The sequence below is a fragment of the Channa argus genome, chromosome 16, assembly GCF_033026475.1.
Source record: "Channa argus isolate prfri chromosome 16, Channa argus male v1.0, whole genome shotgun sequence".
NCBI classification, from domain to species: Eukaryota; Metazoa; Chordata; class Actinopteri; order Anabantiformes; family Channidae; genus Channa; species Channa argus.
Genome location: NC_090212.1, coordinates 15,364,196 through 15,385,188, shown reverse-complemented (window position 1 = coordinate 15,385,188; position 20,993 = coordinate 15,364,196). Strand labels below are relative to the sequence as shown.

The following is a 20,993-nucleotide window of genomic DNA, read 5'->3' as shown; positions in this document are numbered from 1 at the left end:
GTGATTTTAGTTAAAGAAACCTTTTCCCAGCCATTTGTTGTGTTTTTTTGCACACTTTCACAATGATATGAACTTCAAAAACCTGCAGGAATAATTTGATTGGTGGTTTGAATGTAACACACACTAGAATGTTGTTGGGACAAAAGTTCAGGCTGCAGGCTTCTTCATTAATATTTTTTATTACATATTTAAAGCATAACCTGCATCTAATGCACAGTGGGAAAAAAACAGCACCTAAAGACAATGTGGACTAAGTATAACAAAAGGGACAAATGGACTTTAACAGAGCTATAATAAAAAAATAACTTGCATACTGCAGAGCGTGCTTCTAAACAGCCCACCCCCAACATGAGAGTTCAGTATCCTGAGCCAGGATTTCAAAATAGACACACACATCGAAATATTCCCTTTTGTATGCATAAAAACCAAACAATGCATTCCAGAACACGTAGTATTGTTGAAAGTAGTGACGCTTAACCTTTTCATACAAATGGTTTGGCTTCTCTAAAGCAGCGGATATACAAAGAAAAAGCTTTTTTATCACCCAGTGTTGTGCAGGACTTTCCCAGGAAAAATCCCCGGCCTCACAGGAAGTGATGCACTTTCTTTGCAGTGTGTTTGGAAACAGTGGATTAAGCCCAAAGATATATGGACAGTGAGGTCTGCACCAACAAAATTATACAGCACAGGATGCACCGTTTGTCAGGTGATTTTCTTGGAAGCGTTGTGCAGCGAAAAACTGTTGCCAGAACAAAAAAAGGGGAAAAAAAAGAAAAGTGAGATCTTCACAAGTTAAATATTGGATTTCTAAGCACCTCAGTGTGATGTGGAACACTGGTCATGAATTGCTGTTAACTAACAAGCTGCTATAGGTCTCCCAGCAGACACCCAGATCTCACAGTCACCTGTTGAGCCTTGACATGCAGATGTCAAGCAAATGTTCACATACAGGACTCTTATCGGTTTCTATTTTTGTGTGTGTGTGTGTGTGTGTGTGTGTGTGTGTGTGTGTGTGTGTGTGTGTGTGTGTGTGTGTGTCATTCAGCTTCCAAGATGAGTGGCCGAGGCCTGTACTCATCTTGAAAGATGAATAAACAGGAACACTTCCCTCTTTGGAGGTCAAGGGGAAGCTCTACTTGTGTCTGAGATTCCATCATGTTTATTTAAAGTGGAATGAGGCCTGCACTCCTGCCAGTGGAGATTATGAAAGCATTAAACAATGCTTTCCTTTCTTGCTTTTTGTTTTATCTGCTACGAAGTGAAGACAAACAGCAAGACCATTTCTTTAGGAGAGATTTCTGCAGCTGATGAAGTTTGTGGAAATGGTGTCAATTAAACAAACTCCATATTTACTTGTAAAATATCAGAGTAGGATTATTATTTGCGGTCTGATTCTATTAAACTATTTTGGAGCAATAGCAAAGGGAAAAATAGCCCTTAATAAGCAAAGGTCCAGTTCAGTGAGAACTACTGCAGCATGTACTTGTAGGATGTAGTCAAGTGAAAGTACTGATTGTGAAGGTTAGAGTTTGCTTTCACTTTGTAGTTTGTGAATTTTCAGATCAAATCAAGACTTGAAAGAGGAACAAAAGGATTTTAGGAGGGACAGAAAGGAAGGAATAAAGGATGGAGGATTGCTAAATGTTAAACATACATTTATTAATTAATAAATAAATAAATAAATAAATAAATCACCAAGAAGAGATCCTTGTGTAATTCACTTCAACACGCTGGTTATAAGTGAATCAGACAAAATCCATTATAAAAGTTTATTAAATGTATGTGGCACGCAGCTCCTTTACATTTACTGTAATACGAAATTATGTGTTTGGCAGCACTGAGCCTGTGATTCTTCCTTGATTAAAAATGCTCATGAGTGAACAGCTCTTCTCGAGTCAACGTATGTGTAACTTTGGCTACATTGCTTGCTAGAGAACAAACCTTTTCAAAGTCAGTTACCTTGCGGACTGCATCGGGTTTACTGTCAGGAGTTTTCTGTATTGAGTTGTATTAATTTTACCCTGTAAATCATCCTCCCCACAGTGATTCTGCTGCTCAAATGTGTGATCTTGTCAGACCACAGACTACTTTCTTTCAGCTGTCCTCTCCCACCCTATTTCACAATACATTAAGAATGTCTATGTGAAGTAGTCTGCTACACATCAGATGTCTGGGAACTTTTTGGGAGTAAATTATTTAGTGAATAAACCTTTGACCTCTCCCCAGCCTCTGGAAGGGGTGGCTGCCCCCAGCATAGGACTATAAAAACATAGCAAGCCTTTCTGTAATAATAGAACAGTCGTGTTAAGATGATAGGAACTCTCTGTGGGCCCAGGTCCCAGAGACTGTTGGAGTGTGTTTGACACGAAGGGGGATCAACTTCCTCACCAATGCTGTTGTTAGATAAGCTTAGGTGTGTGTGTGTGTGTGTGTGTGTGTGTGTGTGTGTGTGTATTTTTAAGGCCATTGCCCAACTATGTTGACTCACATCTTCATCCTGGCAGTATGCAGCCACAGGAGACTTGTGGCAGTCTCTTATCTAAATATCATCCTTGCACCATGTGGAATAAAGAGTGGTTGGGCGTCCCTTCAAAGTGGAGCTGAGAGCATGCTTGACCTACTGGAATAATGGACTCTGAGATGTAAGGGAAGGAACTCCTTCCAATTTAAAAAAAAAAAAAAGGTCTCCTTAATGAGGAAACTGCTTGTCATTATCACTGGCATATCACGTTAGTTATTAGTCTGTTTGCATCTTCCTCTGGTAGAAAGTGGTACACATCAGTGCAACAAGACTAAAAATGTAGTAGAACTCGGTATCTGCTGCATTGTGTTTGAATTAAGGATGGTGCTTTTATTGTGCATGCATTGAAAGCGGCACACCAGCATTTTATTTACACAGTACTCATCAGTCTGACAGGTTCACAAAAGTGAATTATGACCACGTAATGTGCAACATGTCATGTCAATAACAAATAAATTGCAGCCGCTCTCAAACATTTCAGAAACCTAAATCTGATACTATTGTTAAACTCATTGTCAACAAATCGTCTGAAATGGCCAAAAGCAACAATGCTGCTCGAAAGTACTGCGCGTGTATCCAGCACCTGATGCGCCTTATTTCTGTGTTTCCTTATGTCTAACATGTAACACTATTTTTTTTGGAGTTGATCCCACTTACATTGTAGTGCTGCCTATTTCAAACCTATTTGAGTAGAGTCAGTCAAACTATTCTTAAAAAAACCATACTTGTTTGGAGCAGTTGGCAGTAGCTTGAAACACAACGTGCTGCATTAAAAAGGAAAACTGACATAGAAACAATGAAAGAGGGCTTTGTGGTTCATATGGTCCAGTTAAAGGCAGTGCACAACAAACAAGCTGTTAATCTGGATTTAACAAATGTAAAATCCTCTGGAAGTGTGTTCAAAGTTCAGTTTATCTGCTGTGAGAGGTTACGAGAGCTCATATGGTAAATAACTGCTACATTTTGGTCCTAAACCTTTTAAGAGATTGATACACAAGCGGCAGTGTTTTAATTTCTCTGACAAACCACAGGCGACAGTCAAATAATACTGTGAGATGGTTTAATGCGCTGTTGGTTTTGGGCTTACAACACCACCAGCCATAACACTGCTGAACCCACAGCACAAATCATGTTGTATTCACCGATGTTTACACCCATAGTGTTGAGAAAGATTCCTAAGATGTCTAAATTATTTCCAGTAGATGTATCATTTCAATATTCAGCAAAAGTGTATAACTTTATATAATGTGTTACCATAAATGGATATAGAACATCCCCAATTATGTACAGAACAGTTAATGAAACCTGAAATTCCTCTTTTCAGTGCTGTCCATTAATGTCTGTGTGTAGCATGATGCTAAAAGGAGGAAACGCTGGGTGTGAATGTTGTCAGCGACTCTGTGTGTGTGACCTCGGACTTGAGTCGCCATCTCGACTATTAGACGCCCATAAATGTACACATGACCTCACGCCGCAATTATCATGTCAAAATTACCTGTTTTCCTTTCTGCACGCGTGTATCTTCACGTGGTTTCATTTAGCTTTGCCTATCAGAGCGGTGGTCACGCACTCAGGAGGAAGGAAGCAATCTATTAGTGTAGAGCTGCTCTTATGGCGTTACTCGGTAAATATACAGCCCCAGCTTACGAAAACACCCATTCCTCACTCTTCTCGAACCCAGGAAAATAACTTAAAGGTTGGAGTATAGAAACTTCCAGACATCAGTCATAAATATTAAACTATTGTCCTGCTCAAATTTATAACGGACAGGTTTATGTGCTTTTGCACCACTAAAGCCCCTTTTGCTTGCAAAGACACTGTTAAACCCATATAGTTGGCTAGGCTAGGTCCATGTTTTACACGTGTGTGTGTGTGTGTGTGTGTCTCTCTCTCTCTCATTTTTACATGCCGTGGTGCACGTGTTTCTGTGTGTGGGTCCTGTTTCAGCCCTCAGCTCCCAGGCCCTTTCCTCCGTAAACACTGGCCCAATGTCAAAGGTCATGGCATGTGCTATCACGTAGGCTTCCATGGTGACAAGCGGTTCCTCTGTAAAGAATAAATGTGACATGCGGAGGTGAACCTGCTGCCACTGAGCTGTACTGATGACAAATTAATTTACTTGGCAGAGTTGGGCCTTCTGCCCAAAGACAAAACATTCGTCCATCAGTGTGTTCTTAGCTGTTTCCTCAGCTGCACTTCATTGTGTTGTGGTTCTGCTTTGACTTGTCAGTGCAGAGCTGAAAGGGTGGTCTCTCAGGGTGGACTTCAGCACAGTGTGGTTTCCACAGACTGCAGTATTAATTAGTTTCAATGCCTTCATTTACATACAGGAGCTGCTACTACAACTCTAAACTTTGCAGTTCCCAACTTGAAATTACCTATGGTCTTTTCAGTGCCAATGATTAATTTTTCTTCTGCATTATAGTTGTTCCAAATATGCATTTGTAAGTAACGGTGCCAAGTTATTGTTTTATTTTCTCATAATTATCAGTATTATATTTGTGGCCCCGCACATCTTTTATTTGACAGGGTATGTCCGTAATCTAATACATATATTTAAAAAAAAAAAAAAAAGTTACTCTGTGGGAAAATCCAGGAATAATTTTCAAGATTTCAGAGGAATCTGGTCCATCCTTCTTTAGTTTCATACTTTGTTTACTGGAGGAGGACTCACTGTCTTCTTTCCCCTCCCCAGCGGCTCTACCATCGGCCATCCTGACACTGATGTTCAACCCTTACCAGAGAGGAATCTACTGCGATGACAAGAGCATCAGCTATCCATACAGAAGAGACACCATCTCCCATGGAACCATGGCTGCAGTCACCATCATCTGCTCCATAGTCATCGTGAGTCCCAAACCAATGGTCTGCTTAATCTAAAGTCTGACCACAATGTCAGACCGAGCCTGTGTCCATGTAGTTGAACCATATCTACAGGGTGCATTTTTGTAGTATGATCTACATATACAATACATACTAGGTACCTGGTAACAAGACACAGATTAGGAACTAAAGAGAACTTGAAAAGAACTAAAGAATATCTATTTTAACTACATGGCACCAATTCAACTTTCTGACTTTAACGCAATCAGAGAAAGGACCAATCGGCTCTAATGTACAAATAAACGTGGAGACACTTCTGCTCAACCCTGCAGGAATGATGTGTGAATGCAGTTAAAGTGCACACATTACTCTGATGAAAGTTCCCTTTTTGTTTTTTGCTAGGTGATATTTATTGTGCAGTTTAAGTTCTGTGTTGTCTACAAACAAGATTGTTTGTTAGCATCATTATGTGGCACATACACAGTATATTAGATATGCTTTTGTTATAAAATACATACAGTAAAACAGTTTAAGTTTCCAGGTTGTTCCGTGTTTCCCAACATTATCATACCAGGTACCTAGAAGTTTGTAAGTACAATAAAGTTACACCCTTCTTACAAGAATGTACCCTGTAAATATGGCTTAATTACACTGCAAGTCCTGGGCTTTAAATAAAAAGTAATACCAACATTGTATTACCAAAAATTACTCGTTTGTTTCACTTCTTCAGTGGCAAAACATTGTCTTCCCTTCACAGATCACTACAGGTGAGGCCTACCTGGTGCACACAAAACGGCTCCACTCCAACTCCCAGTTCAATCAGTACCTGTCGGCTCTCTACAAGGTGGTGGGCACCTTCCTGTTCGGAGGAGCCGTTAGCCAATCACTCACCGACCTGGCAAAGTTCACCATAGGTCGTCCTCGTCCAAATTTTTTATCAGTATGTGCCCCGGTCACCTGTAATGGATACTTGCTGCACATAAACTGTACCGGTAGCCCCCGCAACGTGACTGAATCCAGGTGGGTTTGAAATAGTAAAGGCCGGCTAAAATTCTTTATATATATGCTGCCAGAATAACTTTGTTCTTGGCAGAGTGAAAAATGACATTGATAGAAATTATTTTAAATGTGAAAAGGTGGAACCAGAAAGATGTGCTTTAAGTAGGATTTAAAAAGAAAATAGAAAATTGTTTTGTTTATTATTGGATTATAATAACAGCAGATCTTTACTGTTTATATTTAAATCTTGATAAAACTTAGAAACAATCCAAGAAATGGAAACATTCAATGTTTTAATGTTCTACATAAAGAAAATATTCACTCAAAGAATTAAAACATAATCATTTTAGTTGATAAAATGAATAGAAACAGAGGTTTACTTTAAGTGATGTCCTGTGCTTACTCTAAGTAACTCTACAGTGTTTTAATATTTAACATTATATTTACTCATATTTAGGGAATTTTAATTGTTCAAAATACTGCAATTCAATTCTACTGGAATCCTGGACAATAGTTATTAATACTAAAGTTGAGACAAATGAAATGTTATTAAATGCTCCTGTTGGAAAGGGTTTGTTGTAAGTTATAAATATGGATTTGGGTTAAAAGGTTTAAAATGATGCATTGCAGAATAATGGAGTGAATTTTGTCCACGTCGTTCTGCTCCTCAGGTTATCGTTCTACTCCGGCCACTCCTCCTTTGGGATGTACTGCATGCTGTTTCTGTCGGTGAGTGCGCCGCCGCCGCCGTACATTTGTGTGGCTTTTAAGTGTCTGTTTATCAAAAACTTACACAAGTGACTGAAAACAGAAGGAGCTCGTCACAAGGCTGGAGTTAAAAAACATCATTGTTGTAACTCTTCACGGTGCACAATGGCCGGAAGATGACAATTCAAAAGCTTAATCCCTGTTGGCATGTTGAGTGAAGTAGTCTGTTACCTTATAGGTGCTTCAGGACTCTGGTGTGGATTAAATTAGGAATGCATGTGTATTGTGCGATTCCCAAAAAGGAACATTAATTTTTTTTTAAACAAAAGTGCAGCCTTAATTTTTAAACTTTAGGGGCAAGTGATTTTATTAATAGTCAATAGGGCAGAATAGCTGCCATCAACTTAAAATAAATAAATTGAGCAAGTTAATGGCTCTAAAGTTTTTAATTATTTTAGATTGTGTGTTACAATAAAATAATATTAGATGTACTTTAGTTAATTTGTGGAATAATCTCAGTGATTACTTGCGGATGTTTGACTCACTAGTGAAAATTTAAACTATCCTAAAAGATTAGCCTAATCACTGCGTATGATGGAGTAGAGTATATATGGGATGTAAAACCAAGAGAAGTTAGTGAGTTAGAGTAAATTCAGCTGTCTTGAGTCCTGTTAGGGAGAAGGGTGCCTGTAGGTAGAGCTGTAGCTTCTACCTACACCATTTCTAGTCCAAGCCCTGTAAAAAGTGTGTGTGTGTGTGTGTGTGTGTGTGTGCGCAGCTCTACGTCCAGGCCAGAATGCAGGGGAAGTGGACGCGACTAGTTCGACCAACAATCCAGTTCTTCCTGGTTTCGTTTGCTCTGTACGTGGGGTACACGCGTGTGTCTGACTTCAAACACCACTGGAGCGACGTACTGGTGGGGCTGCTGCAGGGGGCTCTCATCGCTGTGCTCATTGTGAGTTAAACCACATGTATCTGCCTTATTTAAATCAAAAGTGCCTGCTTAGGAGCTTGACACTGGTAAAAGTTGCAGTTGTTTTAAAGCCATTATGGTCACGATGTTTTAATGATTTTACATATAGCACGCACAATGTTAAATACTTCAACATTTCAAATTCCTGAAAAAAACATTTACTCAGAAATTACCTGCTTAAAAGTAAGATTTTAAGATTTTTGCTTCTACAGAATATTTGAACGGGCCAAACCAAAAACGTGTGCCATTTACAGGAAATATTTTAAAATATCACTACCCAATTATTTGAGCTTTTCAAACTAATTCCTCATTTGTTGTTTTTGTTTGATTCAGACTTAGAAATATTTTGTTGATTCCTTTTTCTTAAATGAGTTTTTTTTTTCTCTGAAAAAAAAAAAAAATGTCAACTTCATCTACAACTGTACTACAGAGGGAACATGTTATTTTGTAGCTATAGTTTAATATGAAATAAACAAATTCTGAAATTGTATTGTAGTAGGTTAAGACGGGAAAATCAGTATAGAAAATAATTAAAATTAACCCCAGCATTAAAATGTACATTTCATCTGAAGACAAGTCAGCTGATATAATGAACGATTGTTAAGAGCATATCTAGATTGTGATGCTACTGGTGCCAGCACAATATGATGTGATCATACTCCCGACTTTTAAGATTCTTATCTAATGCAAATGATGTTAGATTTACCTGGAAATCTGGCTAAAACAAATCTAGGATGCAGTGCACATCCATTAAAGATTACAACCTCACTATTTGAGGCTGCTGCTGTAGTTCTGGGTTTTAATTTGATTTTATTGTGAGAATCCCTGCCTTTAATATAATTCAGTACAAGACCACTACAACTGAAAGCCTCAAATTACAGAAAAATAAAATCCACATTCACTAAAGGCATTTGTTACAGTACAGATTTATTATATTTCTGTTTACACTTTATTCACCTTGAGTTAACTCGTTTGTTCTTTCAGGTCCGATATGTGTCGGACTTCTTTAAGCAGCGCCCCCCACCCTGTATGCAACCGGACACAGCAGAAATTGAACAACTCGAACGTAAACCGAGCCCGCAGCTTCCCGACACACAGCACGGAAACCACTACAACTACTCTGGAACTGTATGAGCACATTTCTGAACTCTGTTCTTACTAACCTGGGCCAACATTTTCTACACAGCAGCTCCATTACCAAAAAACACAGAACTCTGAGGACGGGAAATAAAAACAGTGCAGTAAGCACGTTCAAGAACCAGACTCGACCTGCTCCGCTTTGAGACTTCTTCCCAAAAATTTAGTTATGAAAACCCTGACTCCCCAAACCTGTTGGAACAGAAGTGCCATCGTGTGTGTGTGTGTGTGTGTGTGACCAAAATGTGTGATTGAATTGTTTTACATAACTGTTCAATAAATGTTTTTTTATTTCCGTGCCAGTTGCAAGTAGAAAACTACGATTTTCAGAGAACTTATGCTTGAAATTAAACTGTAAAAATGAACAAAAATGGCATAACAGAAATGTTAAGTTTTAAAACTCGTAATTTTGTTTTTCCTTTGTCATTAAGTGGGGGTGACAAAAAAATTGACTGAATTTATATGCATTTGTTTTTACATTGTTGCAGTCAAAATTATTTTATACACTGGAGCTACATTACACCTGCCAGTCCCTGTCTTTTTCTCTGCAGAGGTCTGTTTGACCAGCTTTATAATGTCTACCTGTGTAACTGCTTTAAATGCCATATACACTGATCAGCCACAACTTTTTACACTGGCGGTTTTAATATTGAGGACAAGGGCCAGCATGGTTGCTCTGAGCAGTCTGCCTACACAGCAAAATGTGAAACACTGTGCAGAGATGGTAGAAGTACAAACTCAATGTTCAAGAGTGCAACTATTGGCCTTTAAAAAAAAAAAAAAAAATACTCCACTACAAGCACTGTACCACAAATCTTTGACTTAGGTTCTAAGCAGATTATCTAAACTTTACTTAAATCGCAAAAGTTAAAATACTACACTAAGAAACAATTTTACAATACTTACGGTTATTTTGAATTTTAACCACTTTAATATGTTAACATTTTATATTAAAACCACCAGGTGGTATTAATGTTATGGATGATTGGTTTACATTTATGTATAGTGCAAACAGTTTAGTTTAACTGTGCCTAATAAAGCTTTTAGGAATGTATTAACACACTGTGCTGTGACAATGAAATGTGTTGAGTTGGTCATTTTATTCTGCATGTTTTTCTTATCTAGGGTCACCTGAATGACTTTACAATAACGGCCAACAGAAGAATAAGGCTCCCTTTAACACTTTTCCTTGAACTTTCAATGCTTGTGCAACCACTGTCTTACAATCAAGTTTGACAAACTAAATGCACTGTAATGGGGCATTTTAACCTACACCAAAACTGCGCAGAGTATTTGTAAGAATTTCTTTGCTTCAGCCAGTTTCTTTTGCAGTTTTCACTTGGAACATTATGCAGGATGTGACGTGTCAGAGGGAAAGCGTTTGACATTTGTTTATTTCTCTCCTCTGCTTTGTGTTCCTGATGAAAATAGGAGGCAGCAAACTGATGCACGGTTCGTGTCTGGACACGCTGATGACTGTTGGGATTCCACAGTGCCACAGGACTTTAAAAAACCTGTTCAAAGTTATCACACAAGTGTGCTGTGGATTTTTTTAATAAACCTTTTAGCAAAGGTATGGCAGGGAAATTTTTAACAGAACCATGTTAAGCGATTGCACTTTTAATTAAATGTGTGGTACTCATGTCACTTTTCCTAGATTAAGTATTGTTACTAAGCAAAAAGCTTTGGGGATTTATAGTGAACTGATTAATTTTGGTTAATTTGGATTTTTGTGTAAAACAGAACAGAGAAAACAAAGTTGAAGGGAAGTGATAATTATGTACAGGTACATTCTCAAAATGTTGTATCTGAGTAAGAGTACCACACCACATACCAAAGGATTTCATGAAGCTACAGAAGAGGTGACCATTAGACTCAACATATTTATTGTGCTTCAAACGCTACATTTCATGACTTCAAGCTCTAATGAGAAGTGATTTTGATGAGCTTTGTTGCCTTTCTGTCCTTCAGACTGCGCAAATCTCTTCCCCTCCCACACATAGTTACAACCACGGACACAATGACCAATCTCAATCACGTCTTTTATGTGTAAGGCACCAGAGAAGCTTCCTTACTGCTAGAAGGTTGATTTGTTCTCATGAATACACAGTTTACATCTTTTATGTCCTAGGTGTTTTCAGGTTCAGACTGTGTTCATTCACACATTAAACTTGTTTAGGAAAAAAAAAAAATCCTAGAAAACAGTGTTAGGTGTTACTGCTTAAGAGAATGGGAGAGTAAAACAAGACAGAAAAGATGTAGCATACAACATTGTGCCTCTTACTATAGGCTTGTAATGCACACATACAACATTAAACTCTTCCGTGATACACATTAAAAAGCAGCTTTGCAACATACAAAAATGCTTTAAAAAATATGTATATTGATATATCCATATGTATACAAATTGGCCCTTCACAGCAAAAACGCACATACCATTCATATGTCTGAGTTTTGCCAAAGGAGGTTTTCTACAGAGACCGACATCAGCATAAAGAGTCCAAATGACTGATCTGTTCTATTACTCAATATGTTAAAGTCAATCTCAAAGGAGGGAAGCTCTTCAGCTCCTAGCTTTAACACAGGCAGGAAGAACAAAAACATTTAAGTAGTTTTAAAAAAAAATACAAGTTTCAGCTTCAATCTCAGACATTAGGGACTGGTTGTTGCAAAGTGGTCACATTAAAGGCCCCTTTTAAACAGCCAATAGCTAATACCTGCAGTGCACCAGTGCTCAACCCACAGTCAAAAAAAAAAACAAAAACATGAGAACAGCGGTAACAATGTGAACACAACACTTATCTCTACTCCTTTTAAATGCTTCACATCAGTCCTGATAAGATTCTTCTAATGAGCACTGAGAGAGCACTGCTGCCCTCTGCTGCCTCGCTTCATCGTTTCAGCCATGTCCTCATTCTCATGCCAACTGCATGCACTGTGCACTAAACTTTGTTTCCTGCTTTTGTAGTTGGTATACAAGAGATCAACAGTTTTATGCTAACAAACTACAACATAACTACACAAAACCCAGTGGACAACAATTTTAACAACAAATTTAACCTCAAGAGAATGTTATTAGCTCCTACGTTTCCTTTGTGCATTTTAAAGCTGGGAAATACTCCTTCAGCAGCAAACTCAAAAATAAGTATGTATGTCACTAATATTTCTTTTAGGTGATTTAAATTGAATGGAGAGTATGAAAAAGCAGAGTGGTTTTTGAACCATGTTAACACTAATAAAAAGTTTAAATGTCAGTATACTTGCATAAAACTCAACTATATGCTTGAATAGTCAAATACATCTGAATAGGAGATATTTACACACCTCAAAGCATGGGCACCTCAGACAGATGTGTTTTTGGACACACATACAGGAAGTTGCTGATTTGCCCTCTATCCAATTGTGTATAGACTTGTTTGACATTATCAGCTTAACTAGCCATCTTTTCTCACTGGAATTAGCTGCCAGAGAGGTCTATCAGAACTTGTCATGTGGGGATTTCCAGCAAGATTCTTTATTCAAGTCTCAACTTTTTCCTTTGGTTTTCTGTAATTCAATATTGATGATTTTGAGTTTGTTGTTGGAGGAGACTATTTTCCCATGAAACAATGAACAAAGGGGCTGCTCACACGTTTGTGTGTGGTTGGGGGGCAAAACAAAAAAAAGGCAAAAAAACCCCCACAAAATTCTTATATTGATACACTTGTGTATAATTGCCAGTAGCATTCAACAATTTTCAACTGATATCTAATACTGTGCTTTTCCTTCAAAAACTGTACATTTCTTGGTACAACTGCAACAAAAGTATACTATCCAGATGTAAGTGGACAATATACACTTGATATAATTAGGAAGCAGTATTGAGATGGGACACAGCTTTTGTTTTAAAATGTTGAGTAAAATTAAGTAAGTAAAATTAAAAAGACTTTGGTCACAACACAAATTCTGGTTTTAATAAATGTGTTGTTTTCACAGGGAGCACGTTTGCTGTTACCTACAGGACTCTTATCAACTCAAACAGGACAGATTCTTTAAATCAAAGCATCGGGAACATTAAAAAAAAAAAAAAAAAAAAAATATTAATCCCCTGTTATACAGCCTCAGTATAAACTGAAGTGCTCTGGTAACCTATAACACAGTACTGGTCTGTTTTTGTCACCTGTCTCATTCTGGAGTCTAAATCCTATTCAAGTTTAAGACCAGACAAGCATGGAGAAGGGGACAGAGCAGTGACAGAGCAGGGAGGATTAGGAAAATGCTAAAGGTGCTTTCGAAGAAGAAAATAAGAGAGTTAAAACAAGTGTTTTCTTCTTTCCGAACACATTCACTGAAGCACATACAGGCAACTATAGACTAATTATAGCCTGTCTTTAACGTCACGAAAACAGCATGTAAATATTAATTTCATTCAGAGCATAAATTTAAAAAGGTCATTTAAAAATGAGTCATGGTCCATGACATGTAGCACACATAGCAGCAGCAGCAGCAGGCCTAAAAGACACAAATTAACCCATAAGCTTGGTGTACTATCATTTTTAAAACAATTTGGGTTTTGAAGGAATAGAATTCCATTTGTTTGGATTGAGGTACACAGCTAAGGTAACACGCCCAGTGGTTTGTCGTGTGAAAATGGGTGGTTTAGGTTGTTTTTTTAAGGGTTTGAATGCAGGTAACCAGTGAAATGCCCCTTTTAAACATCCCATTTAACATCGGACAAAAGTTTAATTTGGCTCCAGGTACATAAAATAAAAATCCTCATTGTTTTTCATTTTGAAAGAAAATGTAATGAAGCCTTGTACACAATGAGTGCCAAGTAAGATAAAAGTCAGAGACTAAAGAGAAATGAGGGGAAAAGATTAAAAATAAACAAACACAGAAAACTACTCTGATAATGTGAAGCAGGAAAAAAGAAAACCTGTGAGAGGCAGATCCATGTAAGGGAGATTCCTCAGCTCTCAAAACACACAGGAAAGCATTTGTCTGGTTAAGAACAATAACCCCTGGCTTAAACTAAACTAAAAAAATAAAATAAAAATAAACACACGCATCTAAAGTCTAGAAGCCTGAACTGAGAGTCTATTACCACTAAATTTTAAGAACATTTAACTCTCATTCTCAACCAATCTGCAGGTTCAGTCTCTCCAGCCAAAAGTTGACTCCTTTTTGCTCAACACCATCCCTGTATTTACTCCTAACATCAACACTCAGCAGGCAGGCTGCCAGACTTGCCTCCATCTCCATTTATAGTTTCAGTTTACTTTTTTCAACACCCCACTCCCCCCCTCAACAACATCCCCTTTCAAACCTCCACACTGTCTGCACTAGTCTGACTTGTCCCCATCTTCTCCTCTGGGCGCTCTCTCTGCAGCGTCTCGGGCCTTGTCCTCCTTCACTGCCTGGGCCTGGCTGTGGGAGTAGTTGGCCAGAATGGAGGAGAGGGAGAGCAGGCCAGAGCTGGAGGACACGGTGGGCAGGGTGGGAGGGGTGAGGCCCAGGGGCAGCGGGGTCACGGGCAAGGCCAGGCCCTGGAGCTGGGACAGGTGTTGCACCTGGAGCTGTTGCTGCAAACAGAGATGGTAAAGACATTTAAATACACAACTTAAAAAATTGAGAACTTTAAAACTGTACTACAAACATGTATATAGCATGTTTGTAGATGTACAAACATGCATGTAGCATAATTTGTGCACGTAGCATGACAATTATTGAAGTATTATCGGACTTATTGCCCTTTTTGCTTTCTTTTGTGACCACTTGTGTGACTGGGGCACTGCAAGTACTGGGTTTTGCACAACTTTCAGGCCAGATCAACGTGATACAATGAATCCATCAGAAATTATAGAATATAGTCAGCATCATCTTTCTCGAAAAATGCAATGCTGTCAGTTACCGAAAGCTGCACATTACGAAAATCAGTATTTATTAGTAATTTACTATGATAATTGTGTTGCATTTTGAATAAAAATATACTAACTCAAATGCATATTGTTCTATGACACTAGCAGATAGGATATATGAAATATAAGTTATTTCATATAACCTAAGTATTTATCTCAAGATGCTAATCAATTATAAGACTAGCAAGCCATAAATATTGGGTTGCTTCAACAAACTGCAGCAGCAAATCTCTCCAAAGTCAGGCTGCCAGAATCATGCAAATGTGACATCCACAGGCTAAAAAGCAAACCAGCACTGAGTCTACGGTCTGATTCTGGTACATGAACAAATCAGGTGAGCCCTGGAGCTCCCAAGGAGTGTGTATAGCAGACTTTGAAGTATTGCAACTCATGTACAGGATGTGTTGGTGGCAGCCAGCGCACATGAGAGCTAGTGTTAGCATCAGCTGATCAGGTCGAGCTACCTGTTTGCAGCGCTAATTGTGTCAGAAACCAGCACAACTATGCTGAGTGAGTGGAAAACACGTCACCCCGTCTCCTACAGCGCAGCTTATAGAATTTAAAACTTTGTCATACAGTACTCGAGTAAGTTGTCAGCATTATCCAGACCTTTGTAAGACTGGTAGTTTGGTTACATCTAAAAGAAGGCGAGTGGGGGGGATGAAAGCTATGGCATATGGCTATTTCCTGGAAGCAGCGCGGACCAGTGTAAACCTACAAAAATACTACTAGTAGAATATAATGACTTATTTTGGACAAGCATTAATTAGAGAACAATGCCCCTTTGAAAACACATTAGTACAGGATACACATAAGTAAGATTGGCACTTGTTTTCTCCGTGCTTACAAATATCATTGTCTACTTTTAAATAGGGGGGAGAAAAAAAAAAATTGTAAGAATAGTTTTAAAGAGTGGCTACTAAATGGTTGATTTTGCATGCGTGTCCTTTTCCTGTTCCAATAAAGTGCATCACTACAGCGTTTATTGAGCATTTCTGGGTGATCCAGAGATCTTGCCTCCTACTAAGTGAGGAGATGGTGACACATGGGGTTTGCAAGATTAAACAAACAAACAAACAAAAAAAAAACTCACCCGTATGATGGAGTTCATCTCAGGAGGTGTGACCTGCTTGGCTCTCTCTATGGCACCCATGACTTGCTGTTGATGCTAGAGCAGACACAGTACAGTCATGGTTGAAGGGCAAAGACTCTTATTTGCTGCAAGTGGAAGTAAGATACATAATTAGAGATGGCTTTGTCATCACCTCCTGTGACAGGTAAGGCAGCACCTGAGCACAAATCCCATTCAGTCTCTTCACTATTTCAGCCTACAGTGGGGGGAAAAAAAAAGAAAAAGAAAAAGGAAGAAAATGAATGGAAAAAAGGTTAAGTGAGATAACCACTAGACATAGGATAGTAAAAAAATGCACTATAAGGGAAGGTAATCACCTGTTTATGCATTTCAATGTTCAGCCCATAGGACATTTCATAGTACTATAGATACAGAGAATGAGAAAAAACAAATATATATACACACACATACACACACCCTTATCTTCTAATCCCACACAAAGTGCTGTTCAAGATGCATTACTACTGCTTGACTGCATTGACTGATGCATAGAATAAGCTCAAAACAATCAAGAGTCAGTATTTTCACTGATGACAAATTACTGTATACAAAACATTAACAATGAAGGAACCACACACCTGGTGTGTGGAGGTGAAATGTAAAATCATTAACTATAAATCAAAACTATACATTACCACAAGTATACTGTATTCTTATAGCACTGTCGCATGTATATTCACCCAAACATGATAAACAGCTCAAAATGTGGTAAGTAGTAGTGGCAACACTAAAAACCATCACTGGTATAGACATAATAAGCACTTTGGTATATTACTGGATCTGATTCTGCTCTTAAAATGCCACCTGCACTAAATGATAAGACATACCATGATATAGTGACGCTGCATCTCAGATTTTTCAGAGGCCAGTTTATCGCACTCCAACTTCAAACTGTTAGAAAAAAAAAGGTAAAACCACTCAACTGGATTCTAAAAAGCAATGACGAACAAATGTTTCACTGAACCAATAAATTAAGCAATAGGTTTCTGCCACCTGACATGTAAAACATGTAGATTTATTTATTTTTTTCTCAAAAGAACCAACCTAAATAAAATTACAAACACATCAGCTAAGTATGGAGCTTAGAATGTAGTTCAAACTACAAATCTGCATTTGGCAAGATAGATTTGAACTTGATGGATTGGACTATGGAAAAAAGGTTCCTTATTAAAATAATGCTGGACACATACTTCTTGCAATCCCCCATAATCTTGATGTGTTCATATATTCTGTTCCTAATTTAAAGCATTTGTTTCTGTGTCTCAGCAAGTGTGTACCTATGATACTGTGCTTGAAGGAACTGGAACTCATCCTTGATGCGGTCACAGGAGTCAGAAGTAGTAAACTTCAGAGGTTGACTGGACTGAGAGGATGCCTGGAAAACAGGAGCATGGTCAGTTTTCACAATCTCACAGAAAGTCTGCACAAAGATCCCCACATCTAAGACATTTACTCTACCACCACAGGCTGTTTTAGGTTAATTTCTCATCCCCATATGACATAACACTCTGGATGCACAGCCATTGCTTAACTAAACCTTAACTTCTCCAACAAAAAGGGAATTCAAAACACTATAAAAAACTAATTTGCCTTTTTCTGCTGCTGAGAAATGTGGTGGTGTGTGGTTTGTCTAGAAACAGCAGTTTGACCTCTGAGATTAACCCTCTGAAGCTAAAACGAAGGCCATCCTAGACTGGGCTCAATGTCTCAGAGCATAAAACAAGACAGTTTGCCTCAACAAATGTCTTTCAGCACAGAAACACCTACCTGGCACTTTTAGGAGCTTGAAATGTGTTACCTTGTGTAATGCATTTCATCAGTTAAGATACAAGTATGTCTATGCTGACCATATATGTGAGGAATTTAAAGGCCGCATTAGAAGTCTGGGTCTGAATAGACAACACATAAATCGTCAGTGCAAAGTTGCTGTAATCCAGGATTTATCCTGTGCCCTAAACCTCATCAGTCTTTGAATAAGTGGCACAAAGGCAGTCAAAGAGGCACAAAAAGGTTTCAAGTGGGATTAGGGGAGTAAAGAATCACTCTGTTACAGAGGTCAAAATTCTGCACCTAAAATGCAAACTTCATTCTCCATGCTTTAGAATAACCAAAGCATAGAGTTGAAACTAGTCAAACAGCAGTAAATGTTCTTTGTTTTGTCTTAACCACCATCTAAAAACTTAGATATTCCACATAAGATTAGACCCCCCCCCCCCCCCCCCCAAAAAAAAAAAAAAAAAAAAAAAACACGCGACTTTTAAAAAATCACGAATAATGGATCTCCCAGGATGAAGTCTGGGTTAATGTCCTGCATTTAAAGAGGAAAAACAATGTAACATTAACATGTTTCCACTTCAGTCCTGTTTACAAAGCCAGGAGCAGTTTTAAAGTGAGAATGTCTAACTTTTCACATCTTTAGAAAATCTTTGATTCCGCCTAGACTTCAAAAGAGGAACAGCAGTCACATGTTGAAACAAACCACCATACTGTGGCTTCCAAAAGTGTTAATAAAAACGTTTAGTGGGTTATTTTTAAATGAGTATCGCCACCATTTTTAAAAATATCTATATTCTGAAATGTTTACTGTAGCTCAGAGTGCTCCCAGTTCAAAGCTGCTTAAATAATTTGGAGGCACCGATAATTTTAAATGTCCAGCTAAACTGAGTAACCAGATATAAGACGAATGAACCAAATACAGAGACTAACTTAAATTAAACCTGGTCCAGAGTGCACACAATCTGCACCATGGTACAGCATGTAAACAGTTATGTACTTTTTAACACATACTTATCACGCAACTTCATGACTCTCCCCATTCAGTCATATGACACCACTGTGGCAAATGTTTGCAGTGGTACTTTGATAAATGGTTTGTGTCACTTTTTGTATGTTTGTTAACCACTTCCCCATTACCTGTGGTTTGCAAGGTTGATTTTCTGCTCTAGCTGCTGCTGCTTAGTGCGGCTTGTCTGACATTACAGTTTGTCCCCTATGGTTTAAAAACTAACATATTCATTACAGTTTAATCTGGCAGTTATTTGCTCAAAGGAGTCATTTCTAGAGCTACACAATTCCTCCATCAAACAGAAAAACTATTGAAAATAAAGAGAATGACCAACAGTCAAAAAGGTTTTAGGTCTCAGCTTTTCCCACGTGAAGGATTTGCTGCCTCTGTTTCAAAAAAAAAAATCATTGCATCCTTGTAACCTGGGTTGTGGGTCAAACAGGACATTTGAAGGTGTCACTCTGCAAATCTGACATTTTATTCTATTTTAGAGTATTTTAGAATAACTCCGTTAATAAATGAATGAAAAAATGAAAACACTATTTAATTGCTAATCGATTCTTTAGTATTAAGTATTAGTATTTAAAGAAAACGATTTAGATCTTATTTCTAAGGGTCGTTCTGCTGGTGACTATGTCATACAGTTAGTTTGGCATTAGTTATGAAACTGTTTGTCAGAGTTATAAATCACCATTTGAAATGGTTTTAATTTGTCCTTGGAGGACAAAGCTCTTGTTCCCGTCTTGCTGTAACGTTAACCCATTAGTCCCAGACCTTGTTTAAAGCGAATAAACGTTCAATAATTGCGGCGGTAGTTCTTTATTTAATGAAATCCAGCCTTAATTGTTTCCTCAGTCCCTGTACTGATGCAAACTGCTTTGACACTATTGCGAGGCCAACTTAACGCACCTGGTCTCACACTCAACAATCAACTTCAATTAGCTGTTTTGGAAAAAGCTAGCTAACAACAAACTGTTAGCGGCCGAACACAGGTAAATTAGCCACAGACAAACCGGCTAGATGTAACTTAATGCACTAAAGTGACACCTTTTTTTTTTGTTTTTTGGCTTTAAAACTGTGCAAACGTCGTGAGGAGATGTGGAGAAGTGTGGCATTGTGAGACGAGCTGACAGCTACTCTACCTGCAACTGTCGCCTGTTAGCTAGCGTTAGCTCGGGTTCTGCTTTGCTCAGTTTCTCAGAACTGGGACGAGTTCAACTAGCAACTTACCGAGTGCCTTGATTGAGGAAACATCATGTCAGCAGTGGCTTTTCGCTGCGTTTCCTTGCTCTGACCGAATTCACAGGCTAGCTGGCTAAGCTAACAGGTCCCCAGATACTATTAAATGATCGGAGACGCGATTCGCACTTTGTCCTGTGTCATCGTTTAAAATAACGTTAGCTAACGTCGAAACAGCGGGAGCCGCAGATCGTGGTCTGGTCTCTGTGGTCACAAACCACGCTTCTTTCGAGGATGTACAGGTTAACAAGAATAAAAGGAGTCTTCAAAGGAACATCAGGGTGTTTTTTTTTTTTTTTCTCTCTCTTTTTGGAATAGCGTTAGCGGTACACCTCCCCAGGGAAACCCTGGATGTTGACACATGAGCCCCAGACTCTCCTCTGCTTTAAAGAGAAGAGCAGCGTCAACCGGAACACAAACCGTGCATCGGAGGAGCGGGCGCCCCGTGTGACACAGCGCTGAACTGACCCGCTCTTCGTCGCATCCAGGGCCGGGGGGTTGGGCGGCTGGGTCCACAGGCACACAAACTCAAAGCAGAAGTAAAAGGGCAAGTACTTCGCTGAAACAAAATGCATCCTACTGCAAGTTAAGGGGGCGATTTTAAATACTTTACTGAAGTAAGAGCGTTAACTACGGTTTCCACTGCGGGGACCTTTAAGGCTGTGGCACTGAGGTCCAGTTACCAGACGTCCTCTTGTTAAGAGTCTTACCTGTCAAATGGGGTTTTTCTGTGTGCATACACCAATTTAAAAGTTAAAAATTAGAATCCTTTATTTAAA

At 38.6% G+C, this 20,993-nt stretch overlaps 2 protein-coding genes across 2 annotated transcripts in view; one reads left to right on the top strand and one right to left on the bottom strand.

Annotated features, from left to right (window-relative positions):
* The window catches only part of plpp2a (phospholipid phosphatase 2a), a 16,003-nt gene extending 4,640 nt beyond the window's left edge, over positions 1-11,363 (top strand). The window contains exons 2-6 of the mRNA XM_067480657.1: positions 5,217-5,368; positions 6,102-6,364; positions 7,015-7,072; positions 7,830-8,006; positions 9,009-11,363. Of these exons, the coding sequence (XP_067336758.1) occupies positions 5,217-5,368; positions 6,102-6,364; positions 7,015-7,072; positions 7,830-8,006; positions 9,009-9,158 (800 nt within the window). The 3' untranslated portion in view covers positions 9,159-11,363. The remainder of the gene's footprint in view (positions 1-5,216; positions 5,369-6,101; positions 6,365-7,014; positions 7,073-7,829; positions 8,007-9,008) is intronic.
* A 2,441-nt stretch (positions 11,364-13,804) lies between these two features.
* Positions 13,805-20,613, bottom strand: LOC137101808 (TLE family member 5-like). The gene is made up of 7 exons (XM_067480658.1): positions 20,206-20,613; positions 17,468-17,565; positions 17,018-17,081; positions 16,508-16,552; positions 16,324-16,386; positions 16,152-16,226; positions 13,805-14,722 (listed from the first exon to the last, which is right to left on the bottom strand). The coding sequence occupies exons 1-7, from the start codon at positions 20,230-20,232 to the stop codon at positions 14,483-14,485; spliced, it is 612 nt and encodes a 203-aa protein (XP_067336759.1). The 5' UTR covers positions 20,233-20,613; the 3' UTR covers positions 13,805-14,482.
* Positions 20,614-20,993: the final 380 nt, after the last annotated feature.